We start from the raw sequence: 23,002 nt of genomic DNA, 5'->3' as shown, positions 1-23,002 counted from the left end.
GAATTGTTGAAAAGTCTAGCTTCTAACCAGTGATCAGCTAACCTACAACAGCTGTACAATGTATATATTAATGCCCATACACAAACAATTTGTAAAGACGAGTAAAATAAGCTTTTCATGTAGAACTGGAAACCCCTGTCTAAAGAGTGGAGCTGGAGTGAGCATTTATCAGCCATGCAACTTAACATCTGTACCCAAAACATTTTGGCACCATTCACACCCTGAGTCTGGAGAGAGAAACACTTGTAAAGAACAAACAGGCGGCTAATCAACAGAAAAGAAAAAAACAAACAAACAAAAAAAAACACGCCACTGTTTGGATCGTTTCATTCTGGTTGTACCGAGCAACCTTCAGCGCCTTGTACCAAGAACTCAAGTCACAGTCAAATTAGTTTTTGTTTTGTTTTTTCATTTTATGTAGAATGATACAGATATTACAAATTACTTCTAAAAATATGTATGCGTTTGTCAGAAAACAATATTATTTCTAGTTTTTAATAACTCTAAAGTTATTCCAAAATGGTAAAAACTGTAAGATTACTACTTTATTTTGATATTTTTCTCAGTCTCAAATTAGTTAATTCTGTATGTGTAAGATCATTTTAGCATATCATTATTTTCTGTTGTGTTCTTGCCTGACTTCCAAAGTCAGAAGTCTGCTGTCTAGTTTAACTATGAACCCCATATCCAGCTCAAAGTAGACAACCAGTGCTGATTAGACTCTCAGCAAGTCTTAATGTCCTATTTTGACTGAAAAAACATTTATAAACTGGAATAAAAATTGATTCTGTTTCTACTGACTTCTTGTCTGATCCTTCAATAATATAGCTTTAATGATTTGAGACAGCACCAGAGTGTCCCGCAGGGTGACATGTGAAGCCTCAAACTGGAAGGTACCATAATGTAGTGAGTTCTTCATGAAGGATAGTTACTCATTTGTTGTCTATAGTAGAAGCTGTCTTTATCATCACATGACAACATTTCCTTTTCTGTCTGACGTGAGACTGCGTCACAAACATCCTGCTCCGGAAGGTGTTTTTTTAACTTTTAATATCTTTTGGTTTTACATATTTCTTTTACACAACAGCCTAAAACATTTTCTTAAAAAAATCCTAGAACATTAAACATTAATTCACACCTTTCTGTCTACAAACACACATCTTTGTAAGAATAAACCTCCACCTCTCATTAAAACTGACTGACACTAAACACTTCAGTCAGATCCTCAGTTAAACCTCGACACAGAACTAACCTGAACTTGTCAGCACATGTCAGCTCATCTGCTGACGAACGGAAACAATGCTAATGAAATCTGCCTACTTCAACAGAAATATTTACACATTAGAAATTGATTATTGATCGATCACCTCACAAACACTCTAAACAACAACTGTAGAGTTCCTGTCTATTAAAGACGGAAACATCAGTCTGTGTCAGCCACTGTCACTCTGAACAAAACCACGGACATGAAACACGAAACATTTCTGCTTCCTGGATCTTTAAAACCAGCAGGTGAACTCCTGCAGAGAACCAATCAGACGAGTCTTTAAAAAAAAAAAGTTTTTTCATTCCTCGGCTCAAAGAAGAGCCACAGCTCGTCGTGGCAAACACAGTACAAACAGACCACAAAAACTGGAAGCAGCCAGGTCTTGGGGTGGGGCTTCAGAGGGATGTTTCCAGGCTGTGTAGGGGACTGCCCGGACAGGGCGGCAGCCCCGCTGAGTTGGGCGGGATCAGGCCAGACCTGGAGGTGTCCTTATGCAGTGGGACAATGCGTTCCAATGCATTGTTGTTCACATTAGGTGAGAACGGAGCAGGTGGTAGGGCAGACAGTCCAGTCAGCGGCGGCGGGATGTTGACGGAGTTTCGCTTGGTGGGGGGGTCGTCTTCGCTCTCGTTTTCATCAATCAGCGGAATCTGAGGTTCTGAGTCCTCTATACGGAACTCAGGGTGGCTCATGAAGTTGTGGATGGAACTGCGAGACTCAGGTGTTTCCAGACCTTCGTAGGGAGACACACTGTCTCTGAAGGCATTCACCACGCGGATCTGAAGGATGAGAGGGAGACCGTCAGCTCAGGGTTTAAATCAAGGAGCACAGTGTGGGAGCAGTGTTACAGGAAATTTCTGATGTTTTTCTATCTGAGTGTGACTCTCTACTGTCCACTGGTCTGACAATCCAAATCCTCATCTGTTATCTTTGATTCTACCTCAACCATTGCAGTGAAATAACCGATGACTGACGCCTCCAATAGCATTAGCACACACTGACCCCCACTCACAACGGGGACAAACTGGCATGTGTAGATGAACAGCTAACTGTTAGTTCTGGTGGTAATCTCTATGAACAAATGTCTGTTCGGGGCTGTATGGAAGGGACAAGGGTTTGGTGCCAGAAACTTTCTGGTTTTGATGTTTGCAGGCTGTGTACAGGGCTTGTAACTGGTAAAATTTCAGGTTGTGTTTGGTTACCCAGGTCATACCCAGTGGGCAGGCAAGCTAACACATCACATTTATCAAGCAAATACCTTAAACAAAAACTGTTAAGGGAGTGAAATCTGGCTACTTGTGAAACAATTATTACATTTCAGGCTGCTATTCTGACTGTATTCTGACAATGAACAGGAAGTCCTGACCAGGATATCAAATGGCTACAAAAAAATCCCTGAAAGACTGTCTGCTGCCCACAAGGCTAAATCATCATATGGCAGCCATAGTCAGACTGGACATATTACGAGAATAGCACCAGGTGGAATTTTCCTTTAAGAGTGAAACCATACCTGAGTGTGGAGGCGGTTGAGGCCACGGCACCAGAGCACCTGGCCCCTCCTCAGCTCCATCTCAGCATGGTCGATCTCATCCAGGTCCTTCATCTCCTCCAGTTCCTCCTCAGGGATCTCCTCCCGCTGTGTGCCATGACCCGCTGTTTTCAGGAACTTCAGCCAGCTAGTGGGGACACTGGACACCAGCTGAGAGGGGGCAAATATTACACCCACATCAGTGTCACCTGCTTGGCCTGAAAATGTTACTAAAATGACCTGATGGCTTGCTGACATATTGGTCGTTAGTTCTCATTTTACAGATTTATTTGACCATCATTTGGAAAGCATCCTTGTTAAATGATAAACTCCTTTGCTCTGTTTTGTTACCACTGTTAAAGCAATCTAAGAAGGTGTGAAATTAACGTTCTTAACTTTCTAACTGCTCTCAAAATAAAGTTGATCTAGTGTCAAATAAAGTCTCTCACCTGTCCCCACAACAGACTGCCGAGGCCCAGGAAGATGCACCACAGCCACTGGTCAACCGTCAGACCCACACAGCTGAATGGTTTACCACCAAACTGCACGATTATGAACTACAGGGCGACAGAGTGACAATATTATAAAGATTAACAGTCTTTCAACAATGGGAAACTGACCAAATGTGACAACTTCTTCTCTGTTCAAAGGTGACCTGTGTGACTAATGTTCCCAGGATGATAGAGCAGAAGATGGGGTTCTTGAAGACACCCTCAAAGACATTCCTCTCTCCGTGGATCTTGCGGGCGTTGAGCTCATTAAAGATCTGCATCAGGACAAATGTGTTGAACACGATGGTGTAGTGCTCAGATGGTGGGGCGTGGAGGGGTGCGTCTCTGCCACTGTCGATGTCAAAAATCTTCTCACCTGTGAAAGGGTGATGGAACTGACGCATTAATACTGGGATTTAAGACAAAACGAAGATGATTAATTACTGCACTGCAGTACATCTAGATGTTCTGCACAAACTCACTTTTTGGGGATTATTTAACAGTATTTACATGTTTTGTGCCTTAATCTAAGCAGGAAAATCTGTTAAAATACCCTTAATTTAAGTTTATTAGTTTACTATGATTTTAGGTATTAGCTATACATAGCTGAAAGAAATAAGCAAATATGTAGAAGAGTGGAGAGCAGAAAAAATAATAACTGGATAATGTAACATTACTTCATATACAGAGAGCAATTGGTTATGTACAGTATATGCAGGTAAATGTACACTATATACAGGACATTCTGCAAATATTGTACATACCATTGCCATTAATCCATTGACATTTACCAAGAAGACACGAAGAAAGACACACCAAAAAGAAAGCCAATCAGACTATCTCGTAGCTTTCATAGCATAGTTTGATGATTGATACCTCAATACCTCAGACTACCTCAATTTAATCCATCATTTCTTTTTTGTATGTACTGCAGTGCATTCACTAACCGAGGAAGAGTAGGACGAAGATTAAGGTCAGTTGGTAGACGGCATGACCCAGAATGTTCTTCATCATGGTGCGGGAAATGAGTGGCTTCTTACGGCCATACGGGTTCCTGAGGAGCAGCGCCTCAGTTGGTGGTTCAGTGGCAAGGGCCAGTGAAGCAAAGGTGTCCATGATGAGGTTGACCCATAACATCTGCACAGCTTTCAGAGGAGAGTCCTGGAAACACACACACACACATTTACAGTTTGTGTCAGTCAGCACCACAAACCCGTTTTTGTCATTTAGAACAGGGAATATGCCAAAAACAGGAATTTAAAATGCTGGGTTAGATATGAAAAGTAGGCTGTAAATGAACTTCCGAATTTGGAGCTTCATGAATCTCATGAAGGTTTTTGGTTGTGATTTTTTTCATATCGACATATCTACGGTATATTACATTTCTGATGTTATCAGTAATGTTGTTTGCCTGCACCTAAGCTTATACATCCTTGAATAAGACATTTCTAATATAAGACAGAAGTATGGTGTAGTTCAAGAATCCATCTATGATGTGAGTGGCTTCGAGTGCCAAAATGTACTGAAGCAAAACACTGAACCACCAAATTGTTCCCACAAGCCAGCTAGGGCTGCCTCAACAGAGTCACTGAGTCATCAGTCAGTAAGATCCTGTCTTGACACTAACAATGCCCAAAACTGGGCTAACCTGCTTCAACAAGACTACATGGAAGTGGTGAATTGTGGGTTGGACCTCGATATCAGACAACCAGGGGTTAAAGTTATTTTGTTCAGCCCCTGTGTAGTCAGCGAAGGTTTGTAGGGGGCTCTGACCTGGGTAATGCAGGCTCCAGTGAAGGCCACGGTGACAGCAACCACGTTGACAGTGAGCTGGAACTGCAAGAACTTAGAGATGCTGTCATAGACGTTCCTCCCCCACATAACGGCCTTGACAATGCTGCTGAAATTATCATCTGTCAGGATGATGTCAGATGCCTCCTTCGCCACATCTGTGCCTGCGATGCCCTGCAGATCACATTATGCAGATTATTCAAAGACTTCTTAACAAACTGTAGCTAAATACATTTGATCACATCAGGGACAGTCATTACCATGGCAAAGCCAACGTCCGCTTTCTTGAGGGCAGGACCATCATTTGTTCCATCTCCAGTTACGGCGACAACCTGGCTCTGCTCCAGCACGGTGCTGTCAATAATCCCTGACAAGACAACAATATATAAACAGTTGAGACACACTTAAGAGTCTTAAGTGCGTCTAAGGTGAGTCCGAGTGACACACACCCGAACACTGGAACAGAGCAGAGAATCTCACAAATCCATTAATGACAGCAAAATGAGCAGACACTGTCATACTGAGCTGAAATGAAACAAATGCCATCAATAATCTACAACTCCCCCTTTTTCTGACCAGGGTGAAGCATCTCTAACCTTTTACGAGTGTGTGTTTGTCCGTTGGAGATGATCTGGCAAGTACTCTCAGCTTGGGCCAGATCTTATCAATGCGCTCCTGCTCAATCTGCAGAGAAAGAGAAGAGACGAGAGTATGTCAGTTCAGCTGCAAAACATTCACTCAAATGAATAAATTAGTTTTACGTTTGAAGGTGTGTCCACTAAGGCATAGACTGTGATCTTACAAAAATAATTATCCATCAACCATTCTCCGTCCTCTTGTCAAGCAATGGAACTAAGCATAAATATATAATGTGCAGAGTTCAGCATCCTTACATTGTGTCCTTCATATTATCACTTGACTGTTGTGTACACGTGTGTGCAGAGTTCTGTTTTCACATTAATCTGCTGATCCCCTTGGGATCAATCTAGTCCTCTGTCTCCACGTTTGCCTAACCTCTCCCAGCTCGTTGCGAATCCGTCGGTTGAACTCTTTTCCCTCCAAACACAGGAAGTCGTCTCCAGATTGAAGGATGCCACACTTGATGGCGATGGCTCGGGCAGTATTAATGTTGTCTCCGGTCACCATGCGGACAGTGATCCCAGCTCGCTGACACTTTCTGATGGCTTCTGGTACCTGATGGCAACAACGTAAGAAGAAACAAGCTGTGATGCATGCTGGGCTTTATGAAGTGCTCTCGATGTCATACCCTCTGCTTCTCCATCGCCTTCCTCCTTGCCTTCACCCACTTTCCCCACTCTTCTGTGTTTCTAGTGTGTCCTTGTTTGCAGGAGTGGAGTCTGAGCAAACCCTCACTAACTGTGCAGAGTCACATTCAAGTCACATCTTCACTCTGCCAGAAGGCAAACTAGGTTTATGTATGCAGTTAGTCACAGTTCCAGTCAGTTCTTGTATTTACTGTTCTGTCAGCATTCTGGTCCTCTGTAACCTTTGTTCTCCTGTGCTTCTACGTTTCTGTGGATGCCTCAGTCTTTATTTCTGAACCTCCTACCTGTCTCAGGGATGGTTGGTCAGAAACACTGAAAGTTTGGACGTAAAAGTGCAACTGATGATGATCTGATCATCTACACACACTGACACAAATCAGGTGACACAAATCAGGTCACAAATAACATTATGACCACCTGCCTACTGTTGTGTAGGTCTCCCTTGTGCCTCCAAAACAGTTGTGACTCATCAGAGAATGGACATGGTCCTTCTGAGGTTGTCCTGTGGTGTCTGGCAACAGAATGTTGGGGGCTTTGGGTTCTATGGGTTGAGGGGAGGGGCCTCTGCGGATCATCCCACACCATCAAGGAGTGTCATTGCTATGGGGTGGGGTCCCTGGTCTGGTCTAGGTGGGTGGTACATGTCTAAGTAACATCCACATTAATGCCAGCTGCAAAACACTGAATTATCTCAAGATGGTCAATGTTATTTACTTCTCCTGTCAGTGGTTTTAATGTTGTGGCTGATCGGTGTATTTTAGTTGTTTAAAAAAAAAAAAGATACAGTGCAGAAGAAATTCTGGTTCAGTGGTGACTACAAAATGAGGTTTAATGTAGCCAATCACCCTCACGTTTGTGTATGGGATGAAAAAGAATAGCTTTCATCACATAATACTGTACTAGTCTAAGAGTAGTGAGTCTCGCTTTGTGAAGGGAGGGGAGGGGTGACAGCGACAATGGCATACCTCAGGTCGTACTGGGTCTTCAATGCCAACCACAGCAATGCATGTGAGGCCAGTAAGAATCTGGGCCTCATTGTCCCAGTCAGGTTCCCCATCAGTAGCAGGAAAGTCTCTGTAGGCAAGACAGATCGTCCTTAGTCCTTCTGATGCCATTGGCTCAACCACCTTCTTCACCAGGTCATCGCGGTCCCTTGGCTTGAAGACTTTGGCCTCCCCGCTGGCAATCAGGATTTTACAGCACCTGGAACCACACAACAGCGTTATACGATCATCATGTACCTGAGCAGAGCAGAGTTGTGTGAACAGAACCAGTAAACCTACTTCCTGAGCAGAATCTCGGATGCTCCCTTGCTGAACATTCGATAGCTGCCATCATGGTTTTTTAGCACAGTGCTCATAGATTTCCTCACAGAGTTGAAGGTGTACACCTTGAATAATTTCTCTTCTGGGATTTCGTTGCGGATGGTCTGGTAGTCTCGGCGTAGGTTGAGAGTGAGTCCCAGTAAGGCACATTCAGTCTTGTTTCCCACCTGCCGAGGCAACCCACCTTCCTTCTCCGGAGGCTACAGGAAGGAGTAGCAGAGGCAATGTTTTGAGACAAGGTTTTTTACATGATGCAGGAATAAAAACTGACAAATGAAGTTACACTGCAATAATATCCGTCCAGTCTGCAAACAAGATCCTGCTCTTGGTTTCCTTTGAGCTCTGGCTCCTTTTTGTAACGTACCTCACATCTTGTTATGAAAAGAATTTATTGTAGTGTGATTTAGGTTGAGTTTAGGAAGACAGTAAAATAACTGTTCCTCCTTGATTTAATTTAGTAAAATACAGTCTCAGTCTGAAAAAGCGGACTGAAGATTTGTTCAACTGGTCTTGTAGTGTACACAAAATATGTTTGTAGGCTGCTGGTTTCCGGTCTTTTCAGCTAGTGATCATTTACAGTAAGAGAATTCTCATTGGCAAATAAAATTAAAGAATAAGGCAGGTCTGAGAATTCCGTGTGGCATTATTGTTTTGTCTTTTTTTTTCCATTTATCTGATAGGTGACGGTACACTGTTAGATTAAACAGTTGATCTCTAAGTTGATTTAAACCAGAAAACAATTCTAACTAATTGATAATAATGAAAATAATTTCTAGTCATTTCTGCTTTTTTAACTGAACCTCTTTGTCTGTTTGTAGTGGATCACGGAGACTGTGATCAGATGAGTCCTGAGCTGCTATGGCAGCCCTCCAAACCAACCTGTCCGCTCAGCTAAATGCTTAAATCACAGAGCTTCCTGAATGAACAGCTATTTTTACAGCTTACCATAATCTTGGTGGTGTAGGCGCAGTTGACTCCGATGCCGAGGATCAGCAGGTCCAGGATCTTGGCAGGGATAAGGTCTGGGTCTGGCACCTTTTTGTGGTAGTGTCCTGCAACGTGGGCCTGCACCACCGCCATGCGGTTCATGGTCAGTGTGCCTGTCTTATCAGAGCAGATGGCTGTGGCATTGCCCATCGTCTCACAGGCGTCCAGGTGACGGACCAGGTTGTTGTCCTTCATCATTTTCTGACAAAATGAGAGAGCAGTGTTACCTGAGTCTGAGAAGACTATCTGGAATTACTAAGATAAGCATTTAATAATGTATTTAGTAATCAGTGAACTATGTTTGATTAAGGATTGTCCAGCACAAGATACTGCTCCAACCAGTCAGGGAGGAGAAGTGTAAAAACTGCACTCTCACTGTGTGGTAAAACTACAAAACAATATATACTGTTATACAGCTACAGTTTATGGATTTATTCAACATGCTATAATGATCACCATAAACTAATTTCAACTTTTAGGCAATCATACAATTATGTGTGTTCAGGCTATTAGGGTTGATGTATATAGACAACCGTATACAGATAGTGTTCAGGTTAACAAACTACATTATATAATGCCACAACAAACTGACCTTGACAGAATATGCCAGAGAGATAGTGACAGCCAGAGGAAGACCTTCAGGCACAGCCACCACAAGCACCGTCACACCAATGATGAAGAACTTGACTACAAACTGTATGTAGATGGGCAGACACTCAGTGGCCCAGGGGACCCCCTGAATCCAGAAGGTATCGATCAGGAATCGAGTGATGAGGATGATGACAGTGAAACCAGACATGAACAGACCTAAAGGCGGATAGGAGACAGAGAGAGACAAATAGAGACAGGAAGTCAAAGACAGGCAAGAGTTTATATAGTTTGTGATGTCTATAATCGTTTTACAGTCTATTCTGGTGCAGTGCACGTTGGATCTGCAACACAGTGATTCAAAGGATCAAAGATGATTAATAAAGTCTATCCTTTGCAGTATGTCGACTGCAAGACTGTAAGACACAGCACATCTACATGTCTCCTAAAAATCCAGATATTTTGGTTTGTTGGGGATGTTTCATACAATTTATTCAAGTGATAAAATGTCCTTACTCCCTCTTGGGAAAGTAGAACTGAATATTGATCAGTATAAAACTCTAAAGACTGATTTCCTACTTTGAAATGCTGGGTAAATTTGGTTCAGTAAGATCAGTGCATATCATGGAGGACGCAATAATAAATCAAGAGGAGAAAGAACAAAGGAAAGTACAATCCCCTCTGTTCTTCCACAATGGACAATATACCTTTATAATAAAGGAGAGTGGATTTTTTTTAATCATGGCGGAAGACAGCAAGGTGCATATATTGTTGATAGTTTATATTCACCAGTAATCTCTTCATCAGTAATCATCTTTGTTCTGCATTCTTATCTGTTTGTACCTGCTTTGCCAATCTGCACAGCCAACTTGGTCAGCTTTCCCTGGAGAACGGATTTTTCCTTCTTCGGTAGGATTTTTTTCTTCTTCTCTCCATCCTCATTGAGTGGCTCCATCTCCACGGGGCCTCCATCCTTATTTTTGCCTACAGAGTTCAAAGAAATTCAGTTGTTACAAGTCTTACGTCCCTATGCACCCCCACTGGCCGTGCAGGGGCAGTGCAAGTGTCTTTAGGTAAATAAGTTACCACTCTGGAGTGAAAGGCAGGGCCGTGGTGCAGTGTGTCAGCATGTAGGTGGTTTAATCCCAGTGTAGGTTTGTTGTGCTATGTTGCATAATATATAATTAACAAACCTGCTAACCAGAAAGAATGGTGTAATCATTCTGTCTTCATACCACAGTAACAATCACTACAAGCTAAGTCAACTGCTCAGTCAACTGCTCTGTGACAGAGTGGGGGTATCTGCAGGTGTGTGTGTGTGTGTGTGTGAGAGAGAGAGCATGCTGATCCCATCTCAGTAATGAGGTTATTAGTGGACAGGCAGGCAGCAGCAGCAGGCAAGAGAAGAAAGCAGCTGCCGAGCTTAAGGCTGATAATCTGCTTGGTTCTAATCACCATCAACAGAGTCAGGAGCACCTGCTGCTGCTCAGACCACAGGGGCACTTTACACACCATGCAGGACCACAGGGACCAAGAGGAACCAGGAGGAACTGCCAATGACCAAAAAACTAACAAACAAACAAAAAGACACGAGCAAACACACCAGGAATCTAATCACATCCACCTTTAAAATCACAGCACCACTTTTTGCTAGCTGGATTCAAGTGAATTGCATTACATGGTTCCCAGCATGGACACCAGAAAGCAACAGCAAAGGTGATTGTGTTCCAAACCATGATGTTCAAAAACAGCACATCCTCCTCTTCACAGAAACCTCCAGCTGTGACAGATCTCTCAGTTTTACTGAACAAACATTCCTACTTTCAGACAAGCAAAACTATCAAAACTCTGTTCATGCTACGAACAGGAACCACAGCGATCAGTACAGGTATGAAGGAATCAGCCAACCATAGACAGACTGAAGATGCTTGCTGTTCAGCACAACTTTTGGATCCACTCAGTCAAACACAGTAACTTGCAGAGTAAGAAGAAGTGTTGCCTACCCTCCTTGTCTTCTTTTTCACCCATTGTAGCAGACATCTTATCTAATTATTCGCTGAGATTTCCTTTCAGAGGTAACATTCTGAATAAATGACCAATTGACTATAAGGATAATAATGTTAGATCTGAACATTAAACAAATGGAAAGACACAGCTTTGCTTTGGACAGCCCCATACCTGACACCTGAATGAAGCTTTAAACTTGAACTTGAATTCGGAGGGGACCACTTTAACAATACATTTGTTTGTTAACGTAAAGATTTTGCATTACCCAAAGAGCAAGGTAAGTATCATGTAACAGACATGTAGAAATTGAAAATGTATGACTGTGCTGAAATCCTTCTGTCATTTACACATCAGTGTTTTCCATACAATGGTAATCCTATGGTGGCCCACCATAGTCTCAGACCACGTTGTGCTCACATTGTGTTCTGGACATTGCTCCCAAAAATGTTTCTCCCCATTAGTTGGATCATCTTTATCAAAGTTTGTTTTATATATAGTTCACGGATTCTAAATTGGCCGTAGGTGTGCGTGTGAGCGTGAATGGTTGTCTGTCTCTCTATGTTGGCCCTGCGATAGACTGGAGACCTGTCCAGGGTGTACCCCCGCCTCTCGCCCGATGACAGCTGGGATAGGCTCCAGCAGACCCCGCGACCCTTAACAGGAATAAGCGGTTACAGAAGATGAATGAATGAATGAATGAATATAGTTCACGTTTTGTTTTAATGGTTTAAACCCAATGACATGTTTTTCTATTTAGTTTTTCTATTATAGTTTGTTATAGTAGTGACTGAGTTCTAGACTTTCTTAGTTATTGCATATCTTGCCATGTGTCATTTATGTCTTTTCTATTCTATGTTTTAATTGACTGAAATTGTTATTACAATTAGCCAAAATCTTAACATAGAGATAAACTTAGACTTACTTAAACATCATTTCCTGAATCTCTTCATCAAACGGTATAATCCTTTTCATTCAATAAAAGAAGTCATGTAGTTTACCGTTTCTTTGGGTACATAGACTAGCACAAAGCATGTTGGTAGCAGTGTCATGCTGTGGGGATGGTTCCACAAAGGTCCATCTACTAAATACTGTAGACAAAATCATGCCCGTCACCGAGGTAATGCCTGGGTGCACATCCAGTTTTACATTTTGTACCTGATCACAATCTCTGTTGCTCAAATTTTCTTCTGTAACAGATAACTCCTACGTTTGTCCAAGTATGTAATTTTTCTTTCTTCTTTTTAAACAAGCCTAAATTAACATGAGTGAAATTAGCCCACGTCACAGATTTCTCTGCCAGTGTAGCTACTGTTGATTCACCTGGCCTGACAATTGCTGTGTCCTGGAGACAAGTCCTCACAAGAACTGCGCAACACCAGCTCAGTAGCTGACTGTAGCCGTTCTAAAGCGATCCAAATGAGTTAAAATAAGCAATAAAACATCAAATTAAACACAATTAAATTAAAAAACTGTGTTGGCAAAATTAAATCCAAGATATCCTGCTCAACTTAAACAGAAGGCCAGCGAGAAGAAGTGAGATTTCAACAATGATTTAAAATGCTCCAAACTCTGGGCAGCTTTGATATAAAAGGGTAGGCTGTTCCAGATTTTGGGGTCCACCACCGAAAAGGCTTTATAGCCCCTGTTTCTGAGCGTGGATCTGGGGAGGTCCAGTAGCAGCTGGTCTGGTCATCGCAGAGCTCTGGGTGGAGTGTGGCGACAAAGTATGTGTTCCTTTTATACAGTCATTAGAGTGCCATTGAAATGGTCAAGAATGTAATTCCAAAATAAATATAATTTGCTATACTGTAAATTGGAAACATGCAATAGCCGTTAGATACTCATTCATATGGAATGCCCCAAAAATGAAACTACGCTGTATAACATTTGTCAATCTGACATTCTGGTCTCAAGTTCAGAGCAGACATTCAGGAGAGAATTAGCTTCTCAATGCAACAAACTTTGCACTTTGACACTGAATCCCCCCAGATGGCTAGGATCTGGACCCGCCAGTATTTCTTTCCATCGGTATGGCTGTATGTGAGTGTACTTACTTTTGGTGTGTTTCCTGTCTTTGTTTTTCCGCTCTTCTTTCTTCTTGTCTTTCTTTTCTTCGTTATCACCATCAGCTTCTTCACCAGCACCAAGCAGTGTAAAAATGATTCCAGTCTGAGAGTTGACACCTACAGCAGTAACTAACATCTTGCCAGAGCCTTCCATCACATGGGTACCTGAGGGAGAGAGAGAGGAGATTTTAACTTTTTACCCTAAAGTACTAATGCACTATAACCTCCTCTGGTCGTGGGAATGACATATCACAAAATAACACCTGTGGCCTCAGTGTAACATGTCATGGTCTTGGCAAGGTTGTTGTGGCCTGCTTAATTATATGCTCTTTTCTGTGTGGTCAGATGTACCTCTTGTCTTTGTCTGCCAGAATGTGTGCTGGCAAAGCTTGAACAAGCAAGAGAAACAGTTACGGGTATCTATAAACACTTTCACGCAACACTAAGAAAGTATCCCCCCTTAAAGGGGAACTACTGTTTATTACAACCTGGACCTTATTTCTGGCATAAAATACGATCGTTTACCATACTTTTGTGAAATGAACGAGTTTCGTGGCAGATAATGCGTTATTTAGAGGCTGCGTTTCGATGCCCCAGTCACTCCCACTATATTGATATACTCAGATCTAAATAGCTCCCGAACGACTACAAATAACACAAAATGTATATGGGTGAATCGTATTTTATGCCAGAAATAAGGTCCAGGCTGTAAAAAACAGTAGTTCCCCTTGTCTGTTCGCACTAAAGGAATTCTTTTTAGCTCAAACTTCCGTGTAGTTACTTTCTCGGCACAAGAGAAACCTTCAGTAAAAAACAAGTGTAAGTTGATTGGTTAAACACATGGATGCACCAGCAGCTGCATACGCTGGTATAATGTTAGCCATGTAAGCAGCGGGCTCTTAACATATGCTTTAAAAACACGGGAACAAAAATTACAAAAATACAGAGAAACAGATCATGTAGTTCTCTTATGAGGTACCCAGTGGGTAATTACCCTCAAGAAGGGCCCTAATGGGTGAAGCCTGGAGCTACCTGTCAAGATTTCTTCAGTTTCTTTCACATTGTCTCACATAAAAATATTGTGCTCATCAAAGCAAACTGCTATAAAGATGAAGAAAAACGCTGGTTCTATCTAACCCCGTGAATCACTAGTAGTTAAAGGCAGTGTAGAGTCAATGTCAGACTGAGTGTAGCTACGACTGGAGTATATCCATCCTACAATATTGTATGCAAGCCCTGTAATGTGGGACAGACCATGCTTGACAGTGGCCTGTACGGGATATTTCACATCATATTAAATTGTCTTCTTTTAATACAATTTCAATGCCTAAATATTTTTCACATTTTAACGTATTAAAACATGAAAAAAATGTGACTAATTGTGATTCACTGCAAGCCATGCCATTAATGGTGATTCAATGCTTGAGTCCTAGTTCATAGTTGTAAGAAGAGATTCAGTCGGTAGCTGTGAAAACCAGAGGGAGGATCAGATTTAACAGATTCAGAAATTGGCAGGTGAGAGCTGACAATGAGGTCACATTGAACTTGGCTGTAATTTGATGTAAATGGAGAAGAGTGATGCACCTGACAGCAACATGGGGTCTTTGTCAAGAGTCTTCTTGACATGATCTGACTCTCCGGTCAGCGAGCTCTCGTCAATCTTCAGATCGTTGCCCTGAATCAGGATGCCGTCAGCAGGGAGGAGGTCACCTAGAACGCCAACACACACAGTTAATAACTGCTCACCCCCATCCTTCCCTTTTGTTAAATCAACATGATATCATCTGTCACGTGACAGTTCAAGGAGAACTAAACTAACTCAGTTTCATGAATCACTATACTGTGAACCAGACCTTCAGTACTTACACCAAAACAACATTTAGTTTGATACTTTACTTTCATGAATAAACATATTTTTTCTACTATTGATAAAAGAATAAATCAATAAAATTATGTTTGTTTAGTTCTTGATTGCAAGAGTGCAAGAGACACATTTCAATAGCACAAAGTGTTGATATGCAGCTCTGATCATAACAGGGTCAACAGATAAACTGAAAGTTGTGTTTGAATCAGTGGAAAGCTCTGCCATAGAACGGTGCAGCATGGTTTTTGCTCTCTCACCATATTTGACTTGTGCAATGTCTCCAACGACGATCTCCGAGATTTTGATCTGGTTCATTTGCCCTCCTCGGATCACGGTGAACTTCTGCTCCTGCTCGATGCGGCTCTGGAGGCCTCTGAACTGTTTCTCCTTGCTCCAGTCATTGAAGGCCGTCACCAACACCACACACACCACAGACAGGAGGATGGCAGCTCCTTCGATCCAGCCGGCCTCCGCCTCACCCTCATCTTCTACACCACCAGCTGCTCTGCCACAGTCTGAACAGAGACAACAGATGCTGGAGTTGTAGTATTCTTTTTTATGTTTCAAAGGGATATTTTTTTTTAAGTTTGTACTATTCCTATCAACAACTCAGCTCCTCAGAGAGCTCCCTACAGATAGCTTTGTTCTTGTTAAGAGAACCATCGGGCAGGGCATTGAAGCTCATGAAACAGAAATATTATGCTTCTGTATTTGTTTATTCAGGAAAATTGGCCAATATTACATAGACTCAGGTGTTGTTCAACGCTCTAAATTGTTTAAAACAATCAGGGATTCGTCACAGTCTGATCATCGCAACAATTGTTTATGGAAGTGTATAATGACACAGACAAATGAGCTTTCTGGGAACATCTGAAAAAGAGTTGTTGTTGCTCATCAAGCTGGAAAAGATTACAAAACCACATCCAGAGAGAATGGAATCCACAAATCCACAGTCAGACAAATTGTGGCCAAATGAAGAAGATTTAAGGCGACTGTTACCCTCCGCAGGATCAACAAAGATCATTCCAAAAGCAAGACATAATATTCCGAGAGGCCACAAAAGAACCCTGGGTAACTTCTAAGCAAAGCCTCTCTCGCACTGTGTAGTGTTGATGTTTGTGAATGCCATATCAGGAGAACACTGAACAACAAAAGACAAAGCCACTGCTCTCCAAAACGAACATTTCTGCCTGTCTGCAGTTTGCTCCAAAAGACTATTGAGAGAATGTTTTGTTGACAGATGAGACTAATGTAGAGCATTTGGAGACGAAAAGACACTGCATTTCAGCACCGGAACCTCAGTTCGCCCGTGAAACATGGTCCGTGAGTGTGTAAAGAGTAAAGAGTGAATTTGTGGAATTTCTTCTTAATGTGTTCTAAACCATCAGTTGTGTTGTGAAGAACGTAGTAAAAGGTGACTGCCTTGAAGAATCTAAAATACAAATCCTATTCTGGTTTAACACTTTTGTGTTTACAACATTCTATGTTTGCCTTCACATATTTGATGTCTTAAATAATAATAAAAACAATGAAAAAACATTGAATGAGAAAATATCCTAACTTTTGACTGGTATTGTACAGAATATAACACTTAAGCCACATCCGACAGTCCATATGAAGTCATATAAAAGACAGGGTTTCATTTGACACAGAGTTGGGGGCAGCCTGGCTTGATTAAATGGACCTTTGTATCAGTGATGGAAACTCTTCTTATAGCTAACTAACAAAATAAATACACATCTCCCTTTCTGGAAAGCTTTCTCTCCTACATATGAGGTCAAAATTAGAATGTATTAAGTACAAATGGACGTATTTATTTCAGCACAGATCCATTGTTTATCATTAAAGTGTATTAGCTTGTCATACTGAATTACTGAGGACCATAAATCCAGGTAATAATAACACTAAAAATAATAATCATTAGGGCCAAATGGATCAACCTTGAATGATCACATTTATATGTGCTAGGAACTAATGCACTTTTTTATAGGCACCAAAACACAGAAGAAGTATTTTCAAACATGGCTCCTTAATATGTTTATGTTATGTTGTGTGATGAATTTGTTGTCTGTGACACAAATTCCTTTAATAGACCCATGTCATAAGCAACATTCCTGTAAGAAAACAGTTTTACTGATCTATGATGAAGATGTAAGATGTCAGTAAAGGCACTAAAACATAATTCTGACAAGTAAAACCTGAGGTAAGGTGTAAGCTATTCAGGAAGGTAAGCAAGTTAGTAATTCTGCAGAGACCATGGATAATCCAAAAGTTGTCATGTTCTTGGTGAGAAATATAGTACTGATGAGAAATATGAAACACTAGTTTAAGATTATACACATATAGGCATCTCTACTACTGTCTCACACAGGTTCATAATACAGGTTCCCAAACACTTTGCACACATGTAAAGCTTTCATTTGAACAAACAGAGTGACTATTAAAAATAAAAAGAGCAGCTTACTCTGTCTCTCGGCATTTGGTGGACTGTAGAAAGAAAGGCCTAGTGAAATGATGGCTGCCACCTCCAAGATGATGAGTGTGACATCCTGCAGTGCTTCCCACACTAACTGCACAAAGGTTTTTGGCTTTTTAGGAGGAATGGTGTTCTGTCCAAATTCCTGTTTCCTTTTATTGATGTCCTCCAAGTTTCCATCTAAACCTGCAGAGGGAGAAACAAAAACAGCATTAATCCTGAGCCCCTGAGCCCAATTTCACCACTAAATCGAGTTCACATTTGATCTAATATCTGTTTATTCAAGTAAACACTTAATTTTAACTATGAAAAGAAAATCACTCATGTTTGTCAGTTACTGCAGGACGCAGGAATTTGAGTCAAATTTGATTATATTTGAATTTATTTAACCTATTTACCACAGGCCCTCCAGTGTCTCCCTCTCTACATTACTAGTTTGCCAGACTTTGTACTGACTAACAGAAGTCTTTTCAATAAAAATGTTACTAGAAATCTTTCTTTGAAAAAAACAGTAAAATGAAACAACAGACAGATCTGTTGTCTTGTGATTGGTGTAAAGCTATAAATAATGGTATAACCAGTAATAGCTCACCAATTACCAGTTTCAAATGGCAGGCAATCTGAATGATGTGAACTGCTTCTATGAAAAAAATATTTTTAAATGCACACATTTTTTTGTGCAATGTGACCTTGAGGGTGTTTGTCACACACTGGAGGAAAAAAAAAACATAGTGTCCCCTTTCTTTTTACAAAAATGATTCATAATGTACATTTCCTCAGTGTGAGGACGAGATCTGGGCTGATTTTATCACAGAGCTGAATCCTGCTGAGGTAGGTGAGCAGTACATACCGCTTTCTTTGGTTTTACCTCCAAAATGTGATGCAATGACACAGAATAAACCCACTTGGTGATTTATCAAATCCCTCAGTATAAAAACAACAAACAAATAAAGGTTTTTCTTATTCTTATTCTTATTCAGAGTACATACAAAAACCAGATTAACATTTTAATAAAATGTTATTCTTGGGGCAACTGTGTAACTCTTAAAATAAAGTTATTATAGGGTATTGATAAATAAGAAAACTGACATTCTGCAAGAACTATCTGAATTCAAAGTGTACGTTGCAGCTACTGCAGCTCCACAGGCTATGTCATGTACTGATCTACTACACGTTGTCTTGTCCTCTTAATACTCTAGCAAGTTGTGCCAAACATATACACTGAGTTCAACTTGGTAAAAATGCACCTTGCTACAATTTCCATACAAAAACTCTTAATAGTGAGATACAACAGCTTTTTATCCTGTGAGACAGTGAGATCAGTATAAAGGCAATATAGTTTTGGGTGAAGCTACATCATCGTTAAGGATCAATTTAGACTGTGTAAAATAAAGAATAAATAGAATAAATTTGAGAATAAATATGACACATTGAGAATAAATTTTAACAAATTATATTATATCTAATCATTTGACCTTATTTTTTCAAAATGTGGTAGTGTATCAAACCTTGTGTTTGTGTGGTTTGGGGTTTCGTGGGAGCAGAGAGCGGAAGAGGTTTCCTTTTGGAACAGAACATGTCAGGACATGCTCAAATCCCTTAAGAGACACTGCAGCCGCTGGAGCTCAGACAGTTTGAAAAGGTTTTTAACCCAGCACTTTCCTCGTGTTATCTAAAAACGAAAGTCGTCAGGCAGCTATCTGTCCTCAGCTGCCCCCACAGAGACACACAGAGAAGTAAAGCAGTGTAATGGTGATTTCAAGCTGATGCTGACATTTTACTTCTTTCTGTCAGCAGGAGTCAATCACTGAAGGTGTTTATTGAGCGCGTGCAAGACGGACAGACTGAATGAATTAATGATGAGGAAGAAAATGTCAAAGGCCAGACATATGAAACACAGTCTACTAAGACACGCTTAATCCACTGCCTGTGGGTCAGTATTCAGGTCTAATTTTCACTTCATTTATTTTTAAATTAAGTGAAACTGATTTATAGATGTAATGAAATCAACTTTTAACCAGATGGATATTCCCAAAAATTATTAGATTTTGGTTTAGGGGAAGCTGTTGATTAAGAGAAGGAGAGAGTTATATCTCAACCTGAAGTCACAATCGGATCATGGGGTCTAAGTTTAGCATTAAAAGTAAAAGGCCAAACTCATTGATGGCTTGCTGAAAATACATTGAGCTAAAGCCAGTGCTCACTTACCTCTAATTCTAAATTTGTATATACCTCAGTGTATACAACTTTTTCATCCATAAAGCTATTGTTGTTATGGTGTAACGTCAGCCCCACCAGACTGCAATACAATTAACATCTAAAACACGTTTCAAGCCGTTTTTAATTAGGCCACAAAACATTACTGAAGATGCTTCTAAAACAATAGAATTAACTGTGTCCTTGTTGCAATGAATTCTGCGCTTGAACTCTTAATTAGAATTAAATATTTACAGAGTGGAACACAATGTATTCATCTCATACTGTCCTGGAGCTGGCAAAGAGAAAACCAGGCTCGACAGAGGCTGCAGGCCACAGTTAACTTTGTCCAGAACACAGTCAACTGGCCCTCAAGCCAGACTGAAGTACTGTTGAGATTAAAACAAATATGCCCTCTGCTGATTTAATTAGTAAGATGTTCATCAGATGTCCAGTGATGTAAATATCATTACACACAGTTACATGCAAAATACATGTTTAGTTGTAGCTGTAGCTTTTTTAAAATATACAATAAATATTGTCTAAAAAATGTTTATAAAAAAATAAAAGAAATGAGCATGTACAAAAGTACAATTACCAATAACCCCTCCTGTACCTTGTGGCTCAACTGCTGTCGAAGTCAGCTCATTTTCACTACCCCTAATTGACTCCATTGCGTTTGCATACAAACTTTGCTGATAATTAAATCATTATTTAGCCCACAACACTTTTGAGGGGGAAAGCTGGTCCAGCTATGATGGACGGAAGAGTAACAGTGACATAGTAATCCATGTCATCTGAGCACTGTGGAGTTGAATTTGTTTACAACAAAATTGTTCTCATTTGTTCTAGAACTATCCAATTGGGAGCAGAAGTATTGGTTTTCTCTCTATCGTTGAGGCATGCCCCATATTGAAATCCAAATGGCGTGTAACACCAGGCTAATCCATTCTTACCTCCACCTTCGTTATGTTTCCTCTACTCTAACGTTTCTCTCTATGTCCACCCCACAAGATGCTGATTCTTTTTTTCTCCAAACGTATCTTTAATGATTGGGACAGGGAAACACGATTTCAGTTTCCTCTGTCCAGGGTTTACCAAAGCAGGACAGGTTTGTGCCATTGCTTTGCAGACTTCAGATGGTGACCTTTGTGATAACACCATCTGATGACACGTAAACCTTGATTATACATTTGTGAAAAGGTGCACCAGTTGCATTTATTAATGACACTTTGGATAGCGGAAACTGAAAGCTGGTCTTTTTTATAGCTTCCTCCTGCTGTGCAGGGATCAGATAACTAAAGATCCTCAATCAGCTACTTAGAGAAGAGACACTGAGTGTTACCACAGGGAAGAAGTGTTAGAAAAGATACCAGTTATGGATGAGTCACCAGATGACCTAATAAGAAGAACCTGCCCTACAAATGAGAAACATAAAGCTTAACAAGTTAATAAACTTTTGAGCTTCCATTGAGCACACACACAACTATGAACACCGTGGACATGTAGTTATTCATATGATGGTTGTGTAGTTGTGAAGCTTGTGTACACCCTCACGTGACAAAACGTCACTCTGACCCTTTTGGACCCTCACAAGACTGTACAAAAAGGGCTTTGTGTCTTTACATGAAATGAAAAATATGTAAAATGCTCAGGAGTGCTCATACTGTGGAAGACGACACTGCCAGTGGCTGAGCAAAAACATATCTGTGCTGTTACACTCCAGCTCGCCAACAGCCTTGCTGAGTTAGAAAAACAGTCTGTGAAGACACAAAGCGGACACAGAAAAAAAGCACCTGAACTTAATTACCTTCAATAGGTGACGTCCTCAGTCTGGCACACAGTCCATTAATGTCTCCATAGCAATCCTGGATCTTAGTTATTGCTTCAGGTCCTCTTAGTTCCATGAGCGTGCGTAGCTCTTGCAGTGAGCAGCTGAACTCAGTCTCGTGGTTGGCCTCACCACGTCGGCCATGTTTGGACCCACGAAAAGAGTTGTTGGCCATGTCTCCTTGCTTAAGGACTTGACAGAGGCCTTCCCAATAAACATAAACTCAGTGGTAGGCCTGAGGTGCAGATCTAGCCTGATGGGGACTCTGTGACTGTAGGGGGAAAGACAGATAAGATCATTTCAGAGGCGTACTGGAAAAACAAAAGAGTAGGACTTGGACTAGGAGAAAAATGTAGAATGTAGATGTATATTAAAACATAAAAAAGGTACAAGTGGAAAGATTCTGATAGTTTTACGTCTCAACATATTGTAGTTTTACTTTTTCGAGCAAAAGATTAAATGTCAGTTAGAAGAAGTTACTACTTCTCTTTCATTCCTGGGATTTTTGAGGTTTTGAAATAGTACAATAATCATAATTCAAAATGACTCAAGTTATGTAAAATACATAAAATATCAGTTCATAAATGAGAGAAATGTCCTCATTGAGAATGGCACCTCTGACAGACCCAATCTAACTTCCATCTCCACTCCACTCAGAGTTAACACAACCTGTGGATTCCTCTCAAACAGTGTGAACACAGAATCGTGTGAGGGGCAGAGGTTTGTGCCTGCTCGTTGGTGAACTAAAAGTCTTTACATTTGTTCCTCGCAGGTTGCGACCTCTGTGCCTTTAGCTGTAATCTGTGTCAATCAGTCAGCACAGCCTTAATCTGAGCAAGGGAGAAGCAGCCTGTTTAAGGCTGAAATAGAGAAAGAAAAAAGCTACTGAGAGTAGAATAGGATGAACATAAGCCATGGGAGTTTAATTAGTAAATAAAACTTTGCTGTTCATTATACATAACCAGAGCTTCATTACTGATCCAACCAAATCCACAAATTCCATTGTTATAAACTGAATCCGGAACGGCTTGTAAATTTTCACTTTACCGGTCACAACATCATTTGGAGTTGTACTGGAGAATTTCTCTGTTGATCTCTTACTAATATAACTTACCATCGCAGCAGTACATGCAATTACACGAAGTATAACTGTGTGACAGAGCTGAATAGCCTAAGCAGGCAGACCTCCACATTGAGGAAACACATTCAGGTGTTTTGGCAGAGACACTATTCAGAACCAATCTTTTCTGATAAAAGTGCACCTTTATTACTGCTGCACTGCAAATAAAAAAAGGATTT

The 23,002-nt window shown here is 40.8% G+C and overlaps 1 protein-coding gene across 1 annotated transcript; it reads right to left on the bottom strand.

The window, feature by feature from the left end:
* Positions 1-909: 909 nt before the first annotated feature.
* On the bottom strand, positions 910-21,929 carry LOC311495494 (plasma membrane calcium-transporting ATPase 1-like). Its single transcript, XM_084554964.1, has 19 exons — positions 21,683-21,929; positions 17,665-17,862; positions 15,458-15,715; positions 14,921-15,046; positions 13,325-13,501; positions 10,107-10,247; positions 9,268-9,482; positions 8,634-8,876; positions 7,647-7,888; positions 7,329-7,566; positions 6,092-6,271; positions 5,674-5,761; positions 5,338-5,444; positions 5,060-5,251; positions 4,234-4,447; positions 3,451-3,662; positions 3,245-3,352; positions 2,778-2,966; positions 910-2,046 (listed from the first exon to the last, which is right to left on the bottom strand). The coding sequence occupies exons 1-19, from the start codon at positions 21,876-21,878 to the stop codon at positions 1,663-1,665; spliced, it is 3,708 nt and encodes a 1,235-aa protein (XP_084411090.1). The 5' UTR covers positions 21,879-21,929; the 3' UTR covers positions 910-1,662.
* Positions 21,930-23,002: the final 1,073 nt, after the last annotated feature.

The sequence above is a fragment of the Chelon labrosus genome (genome assembly GCF_963514085.1).
Source record: "Chelon labrosus genome assembly, chromosome: 11".
NCBI lineage: Eukaryota > Metazoa > Chordata > Actinopteri > Mugiliformes > Mugilidae > Chelon > Chelon labrosus.
This window is presented reverse-complemented; position numbering and strand designations above follow the sequence as displayed.